This window comes from Mustela putorius, unplaced genomic scaffold (assembly GCF_011764305.1).
Source record: "Mustela putorius furo isolate JIRA1106 unplaced genomic scaffold, ASM1176430v1.1 tig00003871_pilon_pilon_pilon, whole genome shotgun sequence".
Taxonomy (NCBI): domain Eukaryota; kingdom Metazoa; phylum Chordata; class Mammalia; order Carnivora; family Mustelidae; genus Mustela; species Mustela putorius.
This window is the reverse complement of record NW_025422023.1, coordinates 8163531-8183197: the sequence shown is the minus strand read 5'-3', so window position 1 is coordinate 8183197 and position 19667 is coordinate 8163531. Positions and strand designations below refer to the sequence as shown.

Genomic DNA, 19667 nt, shown 5'->3' with positions numbered 1-19667 from the left:
CTGAAATGGATTTGGAATATTATAAAACATAGGTTACCCTTACAATGGACTACTATTCAGCAATTTAAAGGGACAAATTAGTGATCCAGGTTATAACACTATAAAGCCCAAAACCATTATGCTCAGTGAAAGAAGACTTTGACAAAACATCACATATTTTATGATTCCATTTAAATGAAATATCCTGAAGGGACATTCTAGGGATAGAAACCATATAAGTAGTTGTCTAAAGCTGGAGGTGGAACCAGGGATTAACTGCAGCAAGTCCCCCTGGAGTTTTTTGTGTTAAAAATGCTCTAAAACTGGCTTATAGTGATGGTTGTACAATTCTATAAATTTACCAAAAATTATTGACTTGTATACTTAAAATGAGTACATTTTGTTGTGAATTTTTTTATAAAGCTTGGTTTAAAAACAAAAAGAAAGAGATTAAGCTAGGCCAATCAAATTTCCTTTCTGTGTAATATGAACTAGGAAACCCAAACAAACAAAAGGGTGATTAGCTGTGAAACCTGAAGCAGCAAGGTTTCAGTAGAATGAGTCTGAGACAGCCATGGTGACTCCTGGGCATACCTGTGGCACGAGCGAACAGATGTTAGGAGGAAGTAAAATTGATGGGAAGAATGGAGAGAACGAATGCAAGGAGATGAAGAGATCCCATGAGCAAGATGAAGCTATTCATGAGAGAGAGAGCAGTAGGGCCTAGAGATCCCCTGAGCACAGACAACTTTCTAGCTCCAGCTACGCATATCATCACTATAAGCACTTCCTAAATCCTGACTTTAATGATATGAAGTACTCAGTACTTTTAGTCCAAATATATCCTGACTAGAAAAGCTAGTCATCTGCCATAACAGCCTTATCATATACCGTCCATTATAAACAACAGAGGCATTCTTGGCATATCCACAGTCCTCAATAAGGAGGAGCTATCAATGACTTCCAGTCCCCAGGTCTTTTCTTGGGAGACCTTTAGAGTCGAAGGAGATGGCAGATGGGAACTGCTGATGTTCTAGGCCTACTTTCATCTAGAGACACTCATGGAGCATCCATTTCCCCATATTTTATTGTAATTCTCTTGAGCAGAACCTAAAGAAGATTACATAGAAGGAACCTAATTTCATACCTAGTTTACAGTTTCACAACTGTAAACTAGTGATTTTATTTAAAGAGAAGATCACCAAATAGAGAAATTTGAAGAGCAGGGCCTTTTCTCCTTCAAAACTGTAAACTAGTGAATTTATTTAAAGAGAAGATCACCAAATAGAGAAATTTGAAGAGCAGGGTCTTTTCTCCTTCAGATGTAGGACATTTCCTTGTGGGAGTGTTTTGGCTTCTGATAAGTAGAATATTTTTAGGCAAAATATGTTTGAAAGACATCTTTAGCAGACTAAAACCCTATCCATTTCATACCATGATTGTCCTGCTTATAAACAAAGTTAAAGTAAATATGCAACTGAAGCATGTATAGCAGTTGAAGGTTAAACTCAAATAATTTGCATTCTGCACTAATACCCACTCACTAAGTGACTGATTAGGAATGTTATTCAGGGACCATGGTTTATTAAAATTAGCACTTATACAGAAATGTGTGGTCAGCCCCAGGAGTCAATTAGGACTCCTAATTTTCCTTTGATTTATGTATTAAAATGCCCACTGCATCTGTGTTCTGGGGACTATTGTATTTATTTAGCTTCTAAACACAGTTTGAAGTGGTTTTAAACACACCTACAAAGCCATTTCTTGAAATTAAGGCACCCCAGAAAGCAAGATAATGCAATAAGAGTATTTACTGCTACCCTTTGCACTTGCCATTTGATTAACCAGTTCTATACTAAGTCCTTCAGATATGTTGTTATAAAAGCCATTCCTTCCTGGATCTCTCTGGTTCCTTAAGGTTCATGCTGCTTCGTATGGAATCCACTTGACATTATGACTTGGCACACATTTCCATTTGTGCCCGATGAAACCAGGAGCTAACCCAGATTCCCGGTTAGTAGAGCAATGTTCCCTTTCCATCTCCACCCAACACACACATAAGCATTCAGAAGTAGCGAAGCCAAGACAGAGAGACAGAAAGAAAACAAAGTGATCGTGGGGAAGGTTGAACAGCTGAATCTTCATCTCTCCCTTAAACACATGGCAATGGGCCCTTGAATACTGACTAAAAGTGTTGTGGGTATTTCATCTCAAGTGCAGATTTGATTTAGAGTAGAGTTAATGAGGTTTATTGCTTTACTCCCTAGAAAGGAAGGGTATAGATCAAAAGCAAGCATGTCCTCAAAGCATTTCTCTCTAATCATTTCCCATTATCTTTTATAGAGATCTATTTATTTATTTTAGAGAGAGAGAGAGAGAGCACAGGGGGGAGGACTAGAAGGAGAGGGAGAGAGAGAATCTCAAGTAGACTCCATGCTAAGCATGGGGCCTGACTTGGGGCTCGATCCCAAGACACTAAGATCATGACCCAAGCCAAAAAAACCAAGAGCAGGACACCTAACTGACTGTTGCAGCCAGGTACCCTTCATTTTCCATTCTCTTAAATTTCTGTGTATTTCTGTTTAACTATTTTATTCTGCCAGAGAAGCCATGTTCCCAGAATCCTAGAACTTTTAAGATGACTTTACAGTTAAATAAATGAGGGCCTATTGAATGAATTAATAGATTAGTGTATTCATTTCAAGGCTTTTGGAGGGCATCTATGTGCCTGGAATGCCTCTTTGCTTCTGGGAATGGCCAGCAATCTTTTGCATTCCTTGGCTTGTAGATGCACCCCTATAATCTCAGACTCTGCCTTTACATGACCTTTTTCTCTTTGTCTTCCATGGACTTCCCCTCTGTGTCTCTTCTGTCTGTGCATTCTGTTCTTTTTTTTTTTTTAATTTCTTTTTAGCGTAACAGTATTCATTGCTTTTGTACCACATCCAGTACCCCAATGTTTATAGCAGCAATGTGCATTCTGTTCTTACACAGATACCTGGAATTACCAAGATCCTTAACTTCATTACAACAACAAAGATCCATTCCATTAAGGTCATATTTACAGGTTCTGGGTAGACATGTTTTAGGGACAGAGAATCTCCATTTAACCTACTCTGGAGAAGATCTTTTTTCTTAAAGATTTTATTTATTTATTTATTTATTTATTTATTTATTTTTGAGAGAGAGAGAGAGAGAGAGCGGGGGGAGGGTCAGAAGGAGAAGCAGACTCCCTGCTGATCTGGGAGCCCAATGTGGGACTCAATCCTAGGACTCCAGGATTATGACCTGAGCCAAATGCAATCACTTAACCAACTGAGCCACCCAGGCACCCAGATCAGATCTTGAACTACCTTTGCCACACCTAGATTCTGTTGTCCATGCATTTGTCATTGTCTATCTACAGGGGTACCTTGTTGGGCATTGAGGGGGGATTCAAAGGAAATGTCAATCACAACAGTCCCTACTCCCCAACAGCTACCCTATGGCGGGATCACATGTAAAGCTCTGTTGTGCAAGTACAAAACTTGCCCTCTTCCTGAGCTCTTTATTTCTGCTAAGGGCTTGAAAATGTGACACCCTCTCTGACTCTTTTTGTTCATTTCCCATGCCAGCACATCCTGTTGGTTTCTGAGGACAGAAGAGAAAAGTAAGAGGAAGATGGAGAGGAGAGGGCCAATGGGTGATTTTCTTGCTGGTGATTTAATGATTCAGATATCCATAACCAGATTTGAAAGCAGGTGTGGTACACATGGTCAGAGGCAGGGGGGAAGAGAGGATGATGGCTCTTTTTCTCTCCAGTGAATTCTCACTTGGCTGAGGAAAGAAAGTGGAATACGATGATAGGTAGAAGGTTCATTGAAATGGGCGCTATGCCAATACATTACTTTACTGAGCAAGGATTTGGAGGGAATACCTCTAAGGGTTTTGCCCAGCCAGATTTTTTGCTACATCAGCATATATAATATTCCTGACTTAAAATCTGAAGGGAAAGCCTGGCTTTTGTCAAGTGGAAATGAGTTATATCTATAAGTCATCAGTAGGTTATTAAGTAAGAGTTAATAACATTTATATATAGTAACTCGTTTATCAAATATATATTCTTCTTGCATAACTTATTCAAGTACAATATGGAATTTATTTTTACATGAAAACCACAGATAACTGTTCAATAACCAAATAGATATTTTAGATACATTGGTGGCTAAACATGAGAACAGCTTATGCCTAAGCCTTGCTTTTTAAAGCCCACAACCTTTTTTTTTTTTTTTTATTAATATATAATGTATTATTTGTTTCAGGGGTACAGGTCTGTGATTCATCAGTCTTACACAATTCACAGTGTTCACCATAGCACATACTGTCCCCAATGTCCATCACCCAGCCACCCCACTCCTCCCAGCCCTCTCCCCTCCAGCAACCTTCAGGGTGTTTCCTGATATTAAGAGTTTCTTTTGGTTTGTCTCCCTCTCTGGTTTTGTCTTGTTTCATTTTTCCCTCCCTTCCCCTATGATCCTCTGTCTTGTTTCTCAAATTCTTCATATCAGGGAGATCATATGATAATTGTCTTTCTCTGATTGACTTATTTCACTCAGCATAATACCCTCTAGTTCCATCCATGTCATTGCATATGGCTAGATTTCATTTCTTTTGATGGCTGCATAGTATTCCATTGTACATATAGACCACATCTTCTTTACCTAGTCATCTGTTGATGGACATCTAGGCTCTTTCCATACTTTGGTTTTTGTGGACATTGCTACTATAAATATTCAGGTGCATGTGCACCTTTGGATCATACATTTGTATTTATAGGGTAAATACCCAGTAGAAGGCACACTGCCTTCTTGAAATAAAAATTAGGCACTTCAATCACACCAAGAGGAAGTTGGTTTATTGACTATGAAGCATGATTCTGAAGCAGGATTGCTTAGGTTCAAATAATAGCACAACCATTTATTTGTCCCATGGCCTTTGGTAAGCTACTTAACTTCTCCGGCATCAGTTCCCTCATCTGTAAAAAAAAGATTATAACCTTATGGGATTATTGTTAGGAATAAAAGAGATGGGGCACCTGGGTGGCTCAGTTGGTTGAGTGTCTGCCTTCAAATTAGGTCATGATCCCAAGGTCCTAGGATCCAGCCCCGCATCAGGCTCCCTACTCAGCAGAGAGCCTACTTCTCCCTCTCTCTCTGCCTGCCACTCTCTCTACTTGTGTTCTCTCTCTCTGTCAAATAAATAAATAAAATCTTTAAAAAGGGTAAAAGAGATAAAGTAGACAAAGCTTAGAACTGTGTCTGGCAAGTAAACACAATAAACATTAGCTATTATATCATTAATAACAATCCTCATACAAGCCAGGCAAGGTTGGTATTTGACATCAGTTTCACAAACAAGGAAACCGGTTCAGAAAGACTAAATGACTTGGCTAGAGTTAAACTAAAAGGATGAAATTCAAATGCTGTTTTTCTTGCCACGAGCCCTATAAACTCTTCACTTGTCCTCATTACGACTATTTTACATAAAGTATCTAAAGGTAGTAGAAAACAACTTGCTTTTAATTGGGTGTATCATATGCTTGACAAGTAAGTGTTCAATAATTATAACACAAATTGGCTGACTGGCTGGCTCCCTGAACATAAGCCTGTGATTCTAAGAAAGGTGATTCTCTTGCTGCCGCCCACCAGGCCAGATTTATTCTTGACTGTGGTTTTGCTCATCCTGCCCTCCTCGTTTGCATGATCCTATTCTTTCTTCCCCTCTTCTTTCCTCCAACTGCTTCTTCCAATTCTACACATCCATCAAAGGCCTCTACAAGATTTTGCCTCAGTATTTCCCACAACTTTATGAGTGTCACGAGATACGTAAACCGTCGGCACTATTATTTATTTAGTGCTTTCTTTCAACGGATGCACTTTTAAAAGAAAACCATCATAAATGAAAAACTGTTTCACTAGGCATCAACAGGAGCTATAAGATCACTGATATAAACAAAATATAATTAAATTATAGCTAGATTTTGTTGCTTGCCAAAGGCTTTTAGTTTGAGGCTTGCTCATTCTTGTTTAAAAAATAAATCAAGATAAGCACATTAGATATTAATGACACATTTGCTTTAAATTGTGATTTTGAAAGTTCTTCATTGAAATAACCAAATAAACTGAACGAAGGCTGAAAAGCAAATAACGTTCTCGCTGAATGTTTCAATCTTATTTAATGTCGCTTTCCAGTACTGCCATATGGAACGTCTCATACAATGCTATGCACCTCAGCCTTTGGGAAACAGTCATTTACCAGATCATTCAGCCTCATTATTTCTTTTGTGAATCGCACCATTTACCTATGCCACTTATTTTGGAACTTGTCAGAACATTTCTTATGTGATATTTAATTCATTTGTATCATTTCATGCGGGAAGATACAAGAGGAATTATCAGGGTAACACAGTCTTAGTCACACACAAGTCACAGTTTAGCCAAACCAGAAATATACGTTGACCCTTGACCAACATGGGTGTTAGTGGCGCTGACCCCCTGAATAGTAGAAAATACACATAGAACTTTTGACTTCCCAAAGCGTTAATTACTATTAGCTTTCTGTTGACCTTACCAGTAACATAAACAAATAACATGTTTCTGTGCCGTATGCATCACATACTGTATCCTGACAATAAAGTAAGCTAGAGAAGAGAAAATGTTATTAAGGAAATCATAAGGAAGAGAAAATACATTTATAGTACAGTAATACATCGAAAAAATCCATGTTTAAGTAGGAGCACACAGTTCAAACCTATGCTGTTGAGGGTCAGCCAACTCTTAGACAGTTATAATGAGTCAGCCAATGAGGTATACATGTGAATGATAAGGAAAACCTGAGGGATGCCTGGGTGGCTCAGTTGGTTAAGTGTCTGCTTTCAGCTCGGGTCATGATCCTAGAGTCCTGGGATCAAGTCTAGTGTCGGGCTCCTTGCTCAGTGGGAAGCCTGCTTCTTTTTCTGCCTGCTGCTCCCCCTGCTTGTGCAGTTCTCTGACAGATAAATAAAATCTTAAAAAAAAAAAAAAAGGAAGATTGAATTTTCATGGGAAATTATTTTTAGGCAAATCAATAAAGAATTATATATGGAATATATATGGGAATGGCCATATGTATATTCTTTCTCCTTGCCTGTTAATGACATTTTCGATAGATAACTCTACACAGTGATATATGCATTTATAGCTAGAAACACAATATACTTTGTAAGATCTTTTAAGTAAAATATTGCTGTTTTAAAAGCTTTCTGTTTTAAAAGCTAATTGAGTAAAGTTTAGCTTTGGATTAAGGTGAATGAAAGTTTAGACATTTTGAAGTTCATTTCCATCTCATAAGACTTCCATATCATATTTTAAATCAAACTCGACTCACAGATTTTAAGTCACCAACCACTTTGACTAAGGTTTTGGTCTTTACTAAATATCTAAGTTTGAGAATAGCTTAACAGAATGCCCTATATTCATTTGCTATCTTACTTTACTCATTTCACTACAGATCAGAGTTTGGACTTTTCTCAAAACATGTGCATTATGAATATTATAAGTAAACCTGAGGAATAACTGCAAATGACTTCACATTTCATTAATTCACACTCAAATTATGTTCCATAGCATTCATCTTTAGTAAGCTTTTATATCAACAGAACTGAGTCCAAATTTGAAGTGCTATATGAAAACACTTTATTGTCTTCAATATAGTATCTCTTTGATTTCAGACCGTAAAAAGGCATATATTCCAGTTTTGATTAAATATTTAAAATTTGAGCAGAATTTTGTCTTCAGAATAACAATGTATACATTATCATATAAATGTCTGGATTTCTCAGTACACTTAATACAAAATGTACTATGTAGGGTTATAAATTGGTATATATTATTATTTTTTAAAGTTCATCTAAACCTTACAGCACCGTTGTTTTTCTTTAAATGACATGTCTCTCTAAAATTATTATACATTTCGGAAGGCTGATTTAAAAAAAACTCAAATAAAGAATAGTCAGAAAGTTTTGTCTGATATAAGCTTCAAATTTTTTTACTCTTAATGAAGTCTATCAGCAAGAAAGGTTATGACCTGATATTAATAGCAAGAGGAACAAAGGGTTTTGATTTTCTTTGTATCCTAATCCTTTAGCAGCTGATAAATATTTTAAGTGTGTCTTCCAAACTCAGCATTATATCATTTTCAAAAGTATTTTAACCCTTATCAAAATAGAAATTAATTACATAGGCTTTCTATGCAGAGTGGTTTATTGGATAGAAAATCCGTCTTTTTTAGAAGAGGATAGACATTAAAATGACCAGACCTGATTTATAATCATTGTCCCCATCTTGAGAAAGTAGTTTCACTTTTCTCAGCTAATATTTGTAGATCTACAGAATGCAATGATGTCTCCTTTGCAGACACCCTCAAATAATATATGGAACTGATCTTAAGAGCTTCCTTTAAAAATGGTAGCTATCATTATCCAACTAGCAAATTTTAAATAAATCATTCCTTTTTTTCCTTAAAAATTGAATTCGAATAAACAGAATTTGTCATATTTATTATTATTTTTGTTTTGTATTCTCACTTATTCATCCCACATTTTTACTGGAGACCTGGAGGTAGGTACTAGAATCGTGGCTCTGAATAAAACAAGTAATATCTGTCCTCCTGGATTTATATTCCACTGACAACAAACACATTTAAAAAAATTAAATGTCACTGACAACAAACACATTTTAGAAAAAAACAAATAATTGGCACTGTAATAATAAAACACTGTTGAGCAAATGAAGCCCCATGGTAGAGTAGTTTTAAGAGAAATAAGGAGACAACTTTAGGTGAGAGGGTTAGAGAAGACCTCTTTAAGTGGTGACATCTGAACAGAGTTACAAAAGATAGAAGGAAGCCAGCGTGTAGCCTGAGAGAACACCAAGGCATAGGGAAGAGCCAGCAGAGAAGCCTGAGGCAAGAAGAGCCCCATAAGGTTATCTACCAAACAAGATGAAATGGGGCTGAATGGTTGGAAATTAACTGAGCAAGACAGAGGCCATGTCATGTAGGGACTTAGCAGCCATAGTAAGAGGTATAGGGAGCCATTAGAGCAGTGAAGTTTAAGTTTAAATAGATTTTTCCAGGTGGCCATTGCAGGGAGAGATGAGGGTGCTAAATGAACAATCAATTAAATAGTATATTTGGAATATATTTTGAAGCTAGAGCCCATAGGGTGAAAAAATAGGAACATCAAGAAAGGCCACTGTTCTTTGGCTTGTGCAGCTGGAGACAATGGTACCACACATTGAACCAAGAAAGCATGGGAAAAGGCAGATTTAAGGATACCAGTCAGGACTTCTGTTTTAAGCATGTTTAGTTTCAGATGCCGACAGTCAAGTGAACTTGACAGTCAAGTGAACACACAAGAGAGGCATGGATTCTTTTTTTTTTTTTTCTTTTTTTTTTCTTGAGAGGGAGAGAGAGAGCAGGGGCAGAGGGAGATAGAGAATCTTAAGCAGCATAGAGCATAACCCAGGGCTCGATCTCACTACTCTGAGATCATGACCTGAGCTGAAATCAAGAGTCAGATGCTTAACCCTAACTGAACCACCCAGGTGCACCAGCAAATGGATATTTTAAACTATCATTAATGGGCTTCTCTTTATTTTAAAATCATTTTCTGTATTTTTCACATGACAGATTTTGTTCATGGTGCATTTTTGCAAAGTTGTTAAAGTGATCTTTTCATTATAATTTTCTCAAGTAATTTTATGGTAGAAAGGTCATCTGAACTATATTTACTTTTCCCTAAGTTTGAGAGGTATCCGTCTGAACCTTCCTGAAACTTCCTCAAGTCAAGAGATCTGTCATATCTTAGTGAGAATATGACACACGGCAGTGTCACTCATGAAGCCCTCCCCAAAGTTAAGTAGTTGTCTGCAATATCCTGGTTTATTGAGGATGTAAAGTTGGACCACATGCTCTAAAACAGGATTCAGCAAACTATGGCCCACAGGCCCAATCTAGCACCCCACCTACTTTTCTATGTAAAGTTTCTTTGGAATACAGCCGTACTTACTCTTTAAGTATTATGTGTATGGCTGCATTCATGATACAATGGCAAAGTTGAATAGTTACAAGAGAGACTTAAGACTCACACAGCCTAGGGATGCCTGGGTGGCTCAGTAGGTTAAAGCCTCTGCCTTCAGCTCAGGTCATGATCCCAGGGTCCTGGGATTGAGCCCTGCATCGGGCTCTCTGCTCAGCAGGGAGCTGGCTTCCCTTCCTCTCTGCCTCTCTGCCTGCCTCTATGTCTACTTGTGATCTCTCTCTGTCAAATAAATAAATAAAATCTTAAAAAAAAAAAAAAAGACCCACAAAGCCTAAAATATTTACTATTTGGCTCTTTTAAGAAAAAATTGGACCCATGCTCTGAAGTTTTTCTAACCATAAAGTCTGTGTGATTTTATGATTTAAAGAAAAATAAATTAAAAATGAAGTAGGATCTATACCCATTTACCACCCATAACAATTGGGAGAGTAAATCTGATATTCAATAACTACTTTCAGTGATTGTTTTTTCTTTTATTTCCTCTGAAGCTGAGAATCAGAGTTCAATCAAAACAGCAGGAACACCAGGTAAGTTAATTATTTTCTCTCTGAGAATATTCATGAGTAAAATCCCCAAAATGAGATAAAGAAGATCAGTCAGTGTAGGAGCATGAAAAAATAGTACAAGGGAAAAGATTACATAGCAACTAAAATGTTTAGGAGAACTTGCATTCAAAAAAAAAAAATGCAGACCAGACCATAGGATGTGCCCGAATGCTCTGTGGCAAGAGTAAGTAGAATGAGCCCTGGTAAATGCATGAAGCCTGTGCAAGTGTCCTCTGCCCAGAACCCACTGTTCTGGTCTGTTTCTGCAGTCGGCCTGCCCTTGCCCAGAAGTACAGTGTGTCTATGACTGTCTTCTCTGTGTTTCCCAACACAGCCTGATACTGGCAGCTCGAGAGTTGATGTTACAAACCATAGTTAACAGCCTAAAATATTATCACTCCAAGAAGAGCTTTTTTTTTTTTTTAATCCTAAGTTTTAAACTGAATAAATTGAGGGTGATGATACAATAGGAATTGGAAAAGATTGCTGGGCAGGGGAAGATGGAACCGTTGAGTCTTTCTGTTGTTTTGAAATCGTAATTACCTGGGAAACTTCTTTCTTCCTACATTTTACCTCATAGTTTTATAAATGACAAATTTCTTAGGTTCTCAATCCTGGTCACATTTGGCATATATAAAAATGAGAAATATGTGAAATTAACTTAGAAGCTTACATAACTTAAAAAAAAACTGTCAAAAAAATAAAGTCATGAAAACTATGACTGAGTCTGTTTTCACAGTAAATGTACAAAACGATCATCACAGTCTACCTTCCCCATCATGTGTTCAAGGAACTCAGAACTGAAGTGCTTAAGTTAACTTTTAATTATCTTCTACACAATATTTCTCATGAATAAAAGTTATTTTGATGTTAATCCTCCTTATTTCACCTCATTACTATATTTTTATAATTTTTATTTCCATTTACATAATCTAGAAATGCACTAGAAAAAGCACTGGGAAAAACAAAGCAAAACAAAACATAAAAACAGTGCATCCAAACAAACAGGGCAACTTTGCTTTGGCTGATGGTTTGCACTGCTCTGGAGAAGTCCTTACTTTCTGCTTCATGCACTGGTCATCCAGGAGAAGTTACATATGGAAGAGAATTGAGAAGCTGCCAAAATCATCAAGTCCTTAAAAGGAGGGATCAAAGCATCCTTTAAGAGAAAAATTTACAAAATGTCAGCTTTAACTATAGCTGATTTTTAACTATAATAAAAAGTCCAACTATACTGCTTAAATTTTGAGTTATAGAAACTAGTTCCCCTAAGACAGATAATAAATATGTCATTGATTTGAGCAGTGGATTAAAATAAAGTGAGACTGATTTAATAAACTATGAGAAAAGTCAATCTTAACTTGAGAGGTATTTGTTATGGGTAGATTAAATCCAGACTCACTCAAAAAAAAAAAAAAAGTGTAATGAAAGTATTCGTTACACATCTGTTAACAACTGTAATCATTTGTTTGTTCAGTTATTTGTTTGTTATCAAAGATGTTCAATCATCAAATTTGTGAAAGTCACTCCTATGATCAAGAATAAGCATCTTACTTGAAATAATTAACATTTTTTTAGGAAGAAATTGAGGTAGAATTCTAGTCTGCAGAATTATTATTACTGCTTCCTTTTTATAAATATGAGCTAATATGCATTTAGCCTTTGATTAGATCATATGCTATACATTTGGCATTTTCTTTCATATTATGCATCCAGCTTTCATTTTCTTGAAAAAATTGTGTTTTTAACCACTGACTTCAAAAATTATTATTTAGAGTATAGAAATTGATGCTTGTTTTTACATAAAAATCTTTTTGGGAATTCAAAATAAGCAAGGCAACTGTACATAAAGCATCAGTTATAAGAAATTGTACATAGATATAACATAGTCATAGTAATAGGGAAATGATTGATCAAGGTCTGAAAACATGGCCATTTATTCCACTCAATAGAGGAAACACAGTTTGAGGTGGATCGTTATGTTTTAACAATGCTGACAATGGCTTAGTGTCTGAAGTATGTGAGAAAGTCAAACTTCGCCTACCAACTATAATATGTATGGTAAGACCACAAATTTAGTATGATACTATACTAAATACACAGAACCATATATTTGATCAACCACTGCTAACTCAGGCATTTAATAAATAGTTCTTCTGTTTCTTCACATGTAACTCTAGCTAAGAGTTATGAGTGATACTGGAGCCTGTCATTAGGGTTACCAAGAAGACTAATCAGCATGGCAAAAAATAAATAAATACTGTAATAACTCTAGTGGCCATACAGGTCTACAATGATGTGTCATAGACAAACTTCAGACTTCTTAACTTCAAGTTAAGATTGGAGAAAGGAGAGACTTTTTTCTCTCCCTTTAGCTATGGCTGTGTTATACATCAGATTTAGAAAGCAGTGTAAGGAAGATGAGAAAAAGGTTCATGAAAGAAGTGACTGGGTATCTTCCAGATTATTCTGCCTACTCATTTTTCTAGCTCCGAGTTCAGAGCAACTGAAGAAATGCAAAGAAAAAGTGATGCTGGACTATTTATTCCCAAGAGTTAAATGCAGGCATCATATGGCCATGACAACAATTTTAAGCAATGATGAAATTCACTTTTCTTTAGCCTTAGCATTTTGCCACAGACGAGCAGAGATAATAATGTGTCTTTGAAAGTGAAACTTGATTTCTTTGATAAGGGACCTTAGATCTGAAGAAAAATGGACTAATACACCTCCATGGATTGGGAAAGAAATAAATGACTAGCCCTCAATTTTACTCAGGGTTCTCCAGAGAAACTCTATATATCTCTGTATAGAGATTTATTATAAGGAATTAGCTCACGCGCTTTGAAAGCTGAGAAGTCCTAAGATCTGTAGCCAGGAAGCCTAGAGACCCGGGAGAATGAATTGTATAGTTACAGTCCAAGGCCTGAGAACCAAGAGAGCCGATGGTGTATGTTCCAGACTGAAAGCCAGCAGGCTCGAGACCCAGAAAGGCACAATATTTGAGTTTGAGTCCAAATGTAAGGAAAGACCTATGTCCCAGCTCAAGGCAGTGACACAGAAGATTTCCTTCTTTACTCCTTGTTTCTTACTGAGGGGTTATTAGCCTGTTTATTCTATTCAGGTCTTCTACCGATTGGATGAGAGGCATAGACTTTATTCAGTCTACTGATTCACATGTTAATAGCATCCAAAAAATACACTCACAGACATAGCCAGACTAATGCTTGAGCAAATTTCTGGGAACCCCATGACCAAGTCAAATTGACACATAAAATTCGTCTTTGCAGCCACATTCCCATAGCTATCAGTACAACTTGAGAATGGTCTCATTGTACCCATCTTCTTTACTTTTTTAACTGTGTTTCACAAACTCAATTGCATTGTAGACATTAATTTTGATGGAAAATTAGAAGCCAGAACAGACATTACTAGTCCTACCAAACCTGACCACTGGCCTTTTGGAAAGGAGAATGCTCCAGCCGGGCATCTTCATTGTGCTCAACACCCTGTGAAATGCTTGAGAATTAGTTGCTGACCTCTAGGAATTCATATAATGTGAAGCATCGATCCTTCTATGCTGAAGGTTACTTACCTGAGTATTCTAACTTTGAATAACAGAATCTTGACACAATTATTTAAGTAGAATCCACTCAAGCTAAAAATATACCTATAGTAAAGCAGTATCCAGAGGTTTATTGTGTTTTGTTTTTTTAACTTAGAAATTTTATAAATGTTTTAAAGACTAGTTGAGAATAAAAGGACTTCCTAATGGAACATGTCAATATGGAGGTGATAGGGTCTGCCATAAACTTTCACTTAGGAAACTGTATAAATTTGGATATAGCTGAATGGTTTCTCTTCTGGTTCAGAAATCTGTGGAGTCTCTGAGAAGTGCTTGTGCCTCTCTAGTCTACACGGAAAGCCATAAGAACTCACAGTCTCAACTGATTAGCTACCCAGCATTCACTTTAAGAGCGAGTACATTTCAATGTTATTACTAATGGTGTGTGCTTTATAAACTCTACAATGTGCTTTATCTAATATATTAGGAATAATTCTCTCTGTCTTCTTGTATGTATCTGCATGGTCTGGTTTGTCCTGTTGAAGGAAGGAGGTATTTAGTTTGCCTTGATGGAAACAAGTTTGTCTTGATTGGGGTCTCAATTGAAATAGACTATATTTAATGTAACAAAAATAAGAGGCATAAACTTGTAACTCATTCCTGCTGAAATGCAACAGCAAGCAGCATGGATTGATATTTGACAGCACAGACTCGAGAGCCTACATTCAAATCCTGACTGACACCTGCTTGCTGTGTAACATTGGGCAAATCACTTAATCTCCCTGGGCTTCAGTTTCCACTTTGTAAAATGCAAATATTTATAACATGATAGTTGAATGAGTTAATATTTGAAAACACTTAGAACAGTGCCTGACACATAGAACCCTGAAAGGGTTTGAAAATAAAAATCCTATTTAATATTTTCATGTCCATATTTTGAAATGCTTACTTTCTTATTCTCAGAAAATATAACATTGGCACAGTTATATATTATAATGCTTTTCAATATTTTGAGGTCATGTTATTCAAATTGTGAATTTAAGGTAAAATGATGTTTCTATGTTAGGGGAAGGGTAAGAACACTCTAAAACTTTAGAATGTTGAGAAAAAAATTTCATTGATTTCACTGATAATGATGCTATTAACAAATAAGTTGAAGTTAACTCACTTAAAATCTGTTGGCTACCTGGTATAATGAAAAGGGAAAAGAAAGACTTTTAAGTCCTACTTGGTTTATGTCTTAGTTCCAAGCCACAGTATCTCTCATATTCAAAGCACAAGATTAAAAATATTACAGAATGAGATGATTAACACAGTGCCTCATTCATTCTTTGTATACTGTATACAGCTTTCTGGAAATTAATGACTATTCACATTCAAATAACAAAAATAAATACATGTTTCTTCAACATACAATTCTACAAAGTTATATAAAGTAAATAAATCTCCATTCACAGTTATCACTGGGTTAGAAGATTCTGTTAACCAAGGTTAGTCACATTGATAACCCAAAGCAAAGTGAAAGAAATTTGAGGTAATTTTTTTTTTTTTTTGCATTGTTTTAAGAGTACACCAAGTTTGGGGCACCTGTGTAACTTAGTCCATTAAACATCTGCCTTTGGCTCAGGTCATGATCTACTAGAATATAAGCTCCTTAAATGCAATAACTACCTCTTGAATTCCACTCTATTTCTTTAAATATTTCCTGTTGAACTGGAGTAGGTGTCTATTTTTTCTTACTATAGAATGAATGAAAATATTAATGATACAATTATCTTAAACATGCATCTGTCCAAATATGAAGACACAAATGGTATGCCCATTAATTCATTTAATCTTTAGCAGTAGTCACTTCTGCCAAAAAATTTGTTTACCCATAAAGCAAGGACTTAGAGACCCTACATCCAGACACTGTTCTAACATTTGGAAAACATGAGTGACCAAAATATTATCCTGGTCCTCAATTTAGAAGGTGGTCAACATGATGAGAAAGAGAGAATTCACAGCAGTGTAGGAAGGAGAGCTCACTAGGTGAAGAAAGGTGGGGACCAGTTTGCAGGACCGAAAAAAGCGATCAAGGTAAGCTTACCTAAAAGATTTGAGTAAATGCGAGGAAGTAAGTAAACCAGTCTGTGAGAGAAGAGCACCCAGGCAGAGCTAGAACTTGAGGAGAGAACCCACGTGTTTCAGCGCCTGTACTGAGTAAATGGGGTAGGAGATTTGCCAGGCAGATTGCCTAGGCTTTGGGGGGGCTATCGCAAAGACTTTGGCTTTTTCCATAAGTGGAATGGGGAAACATTGAGTGTCTGGAGCAAAGTAGTGACATGATCTGACTCATATCTTATAAATGTAAATCTGAGAACTAAGGAGAGCCTGTTAGATGAAGCAAAAATATTTTGGAAATTTTCCAGGCGAGGAATGCTGTTAGCTTGGACCAGGGTAGTCACAGGGTAGGTTGCGTGAAGTCTCCAACTCTGTATATATTTCGGAGGTGAAATCAATAGAGATTCCTGCTGATCCTGCATGTGGGCTAGGATGCAAAAGATGAGACAAAAATAGCTGTGAGATCTTTGGCCTGAAAGATTGGAAGGAATGATTGCCAGATGGGAAGGCTGCAGATGAAGTAGAAGATCAAGTTTGGATGTGTTGAATTTAAGATGTTTGTTATTTGCTGAATAAGCATGTAGCTTTATGAGTCTGGAGTTTAAGAATGAAATCTGGGCTGGGAATATAAATTCAGGGATCAGTGGGATTGATGTTGTATTTAAGCCTTGAAATTGAATGAGATCGTCAAGGAAATTATTGTAGTTAGAGATGAGGACAAGTATTAAGCTCCAGGACCTTCAAAGATTGTGAGTCAGACCAAGAAAGGGGAAGCAGCTGGAGACCAAGAAGAATAAGCCATAAGATGTGTTCCTGCTGCAAGCCACATAAAATTGGAGGGTTAAGGAAGAGTGAATGATTTATTGTGTTAAATACTGAAAAGTTATTTTTTTTAAATGAGACATAAATCCATCAAATTGCAATTAAACACTAGTACCGATTATTTATAAGTAATGGGAAAAAATCATTGAATTTAATTGAGTTTAACCTCTCAGGTACTTAACTTTAAGTGTCCACATTTTAGAAAGAAGTGTAGGCAACATACAAGAAATAAAAATAGAATATATAATTTTCCTTTCTTTTTTATGTAGAATGTCTTCTCCTCTACAGCCAATCACACTTTTCTCCCATTAATATCTATGTATCTTATATACCCCCTCTTAAAAGGCAACAGGGACTTCTCCAGTCTGAGTCTCTCCTCAGAGGAGTTTCTGACTCCCAGGAACAAGCCTGCTTCCTTATCTTTGCTAGGTTCAGTCACGGACTAGGAGCAGCCTGGGGGATGCATGGCATCAGCAAGAACACAACAGTGAATTTCAGAAAGCAGGTGGGGAAGCTTGGTCAATTACACGGCCTGTAGTTGATTTTTCTGGCTTGCAAACTAGGTTTAAATTGTGACCCAACAGGGGCTCCTGGGTTGCTTAGTAGGGTTAGCATCTGCCTTCAGCTCAGGTCTTGATCCCAGGGTCCTGGAATCAAGCGCCACGTTGGGCTCCGTGCTCAGCAGGGGAGCCTGCTTCTTCCACTCCCTCTGCTGCTCTCCCTGCTTGTACTCTCTCTGTCAAACAAATAAATAAAGTTTTAAAAAAATTATGACACAACATATTTGCAATTAAATAATCATTATAATCACCAAAAGTCAGGGTCCCACAGTAAATCTATGTCGTCTAAGAGTGCTATATACTCGTCATTCCAGTTCCTGGTTAGAGAAAAGAGGTATCCAAAAACATGGAGGTGTCTGAATAGTCTATTGCATATATTTTTACACCAAGAATTTTTGAAAAAATGGGACAAGTTGACTGTGGTTGAAAAGTACAACTCTTTAGAGGCCTAATCACAATATAATAAAAATATTATAAAATAATATAATAATAAAATATTATCATAAAATAACATAAATATCTTAGTATCAAGTACTTTTCTAAGCCATTTAAATTTAATTTTACCCATTTAACTTTACAACACTATGATATAGAACTATTAAAATCACCACTTGTACATGTGGAAACTCAAGCACAAAGAGGTTAAGTGACTTGCCCAGCATTCTACGGAATGATTTGACCTACCTACTCTGACTTCAGAATCACGCCTGTAACTACTCCACTATACTCCTGTATCTCCTCTGTCAATCCTGTTTTAGTAGTAATGTAGCATAATCGAGTCTCAACAAAATCCACAAACATCATCAGCTCTGAACACATCATAAATCCCTCTATCTTAGTCACAGAAAGAATTTCATTAGGGCCACAATTTATGAATTAAGCCAAGAATAATAATTTCATTGATATGAGCATGCTAATAGACAAGTTTCCTCAAACGGTGAGTTAGTTTTCAACAAGTGGGTTATGGCCAGTTTTGGAAAAAAATAAATAAAAGACAATAGAAAACAAAATACCAGAGGCATTACACATAACCGAGGCAAAGTAAGTGTGTGTGTAGGTGTACCAGATTCAGAATTTTTTTTTTTAGTATTTATTTATTTATTTATTTGAGAAAGAGAGAGAGAGAATAAGAGCATGAGTTGGGGGAAGGGCAGAGAGATAGGGAGAGAGAATCTAAATCAAACTTACTACTGAGAGCTTAGCCCAACTCAGGGCTTGATCCAACGACCCATGAGATCACAACCTGAGCCAGAATCAGAGACATTCAACCAACTGAGCCAGCAGATGCCCCAAGAAATGATTTATCAATTGAAGGTTGAGGTTAAAAGAAAAACAAAAATTTTAAAGTCTTTGTCCAAGGAGCCAATAAATTCTTCTTTTGAGAAGGTTAACTCTATTGCCAAGCCTATGGATCGTAAGTAATAACAGATGGCACTGGACAATCAATGTGTTAAGTAGGGGCAGTTTGGAGTTTTATCTAAACCACAGAGGTAATAATCAGAATTGTAACCACTTGGATTGTCTATGAGAAGATAGTAAGATAGGGTATGGAATCTTGAAAATTAACCACTGGGAAAGCCCAGGGAGCTTAATACTGTTGGTAATTTAATCAGCCATCTTGTTCTCTACCAACACAATCAAAAGGGCAACATTCTCACTAAAACACTTGACGCAGGAAAAAGGAAAAAGCAGCTAAAAGTACCACGGTTTCAGCTAGTTCCCACTCTTTCATTTAATATTTCTTTTTCTGCCTGTGTAGTGCACTAGCCTGACATTTTTCTTTGTTCTTATGGGTATATATCTAGCTTCCTCCCACACATCTCTTGCATGGCAAGAACGGTACAGACTCTAAACATTATTCTTCCCCCACAGATGTCAAAAATGCATGAGCATGCAGGGCGTGCTGGGCTGTGGGTGGCAAAAAGGGAAAGATCCAAGGCAGTCATAGGCAATATCAATTTCTCTGATGCAAT

The 19667-nt window shown here is 36.7% G+C and overlaps 1 protein-coding gene across 2 annotated transcripts in view; it reads left to right on the top strand.

Moving 5' to 3' along the window:
* Positions 1-19667, top strand: part of EMCN (endomucin) — a 108648-nt gene that overhangs the window by 57553 nt on the left and 31428 nt on the right. For both annotated transcript variants that reach the window (XM_004748172.3, XM_004748173.3), the window contains one exon: positions 10588-10626. In XM_004748172.3, coding sequence (XP_004748229.1) covers positions 10588-10626 — 39 coding nt within the window. The remainder of the gene's footprint in view (positions 1-10587; positions 10627-19667) is intronic.